The following is a 1,113-nucleotide window of genomic DNA, read 5'->3' as shown; positions in this document are numbered from 1 at the left end:
AGCTCCAAAAATGTAATAATTATATACACTTAATTATATTAATTATTCGTTTTTCATTTAGGATCTGAAATAATTCAACCTGGACATTTACCAAGAGCACCATTAGTCCTGAGTCCCATTTTGACAGTAGAATGCAAAACCGGAATGCAAGAAAATGAATCAATGTACACATCACAAGATAATCAACAGAAGAAGGTTGCTCGACTAATTTATATATTCATGAAATTTTGCTAACAGATAGCAAAAATTTTAATCAAAATTTTTTTAATATTATATTTTATCATATCAGCATGAACAAACATATGGCTGTATAGTTATGCTGACTTTTGCTCCTGACGGTTTGCCAACTGCTGAGTGCATCACAAAGATATTCAGGTCTAAACAACCACGAATAGGCGTGCTTATGTTGCAAGAACAGGAGAAACATGTCTATAGTAGAGCTGAAGAATTCATAGACGATTGTTTCAATCAGGTAAATTAATTTCTCCTTCTTCTTTGATGTCTGGAGTTGAGATATAGTCTTCTAGAGAAAAGCAGTCCTATATGGACCTCGGGTTTCTCTTAATTTTGTTCAAATTGTAATTTTTATGGAGAAGGATTGTAAGCACTTTGCCCAATCTCCAATCTGAAGAACTGAACTGTAAACATTGAAATTGATTTTTTGAATTCTGCTAATTTTATCAATTTTTTTTTTACATTAAGTACTATAATTTAATCTACTTTCAGGTAGATTATGTTATACCAATACTAACAAGAGGATACATTGAAAGGATCAACAACCCTGTGAAAATGCATGAACAGATGCATAACAAATTGGATACAAAATATTTGAAGTACATATATTCCTTGTTGAGATACGAATATGTAAAAAATCAATGCTGCAACAATCGTGTAAGGTACATATAACTTGATGAGTATCTGATAGCAAATTAGTAAATAACAAATATACGATAAATCTTTGATAAGCGTTTATGATATATCGCTTATATTTGTTTACAATTAATGTGAAAGCACACAGAATATGTATGACAAATGCCTTTGTTAATTTGTTTTTGTTTCTGTTATCAGATGTATTGTGCCTGATAAAGATGTTTATACGATTGTACAAGCAAG

At 30.6% G+C, this 1,113-nt stretch overlaps 1 protein-coding gene across 1 annotated transcript; it reads left to right on the top strand.

Annotated features, from left to right (window-relative positions):
• Positions 1-6: 6 nt before the first annotated feature.
• On the top strand, positions 7-1,108 carry LOC112466096 (the record flags this gene model as incomplete). Its single annotated transcript, XM_025033983.1, has 4 exons — positions 7-195; positions 290-472; positions 727-896; positions 1,069-1,108. Coding segments are annotated over exons 1-4 (444 nt in total), but the record flags the coding sequence as incomplete, so codon positions are not given.
• Between the last annotated feature and the right edge of the window lie 5 nt (positions 1,109-1,113).

Source organism: Temnothorax curvispinosus, unplaced genomic scaffold (assembly GCF_003070985.1).
Source record: "Temnothorax curvispinosus isolate PA1 unplaced genomic scaffold, ASM307098v1 QBEX01015847.1, whole genome shotgun sequence".
Lineage (NCBI taxonomy): Eukaryota > Metazoa > Arthropoda > Insecta > Hymenoptera > Formicidae > Temnothorax > Temnothorax curvispinosus.
This window is presented reverse-complemented; position numbering and strand designations above follow the sequence as displayed.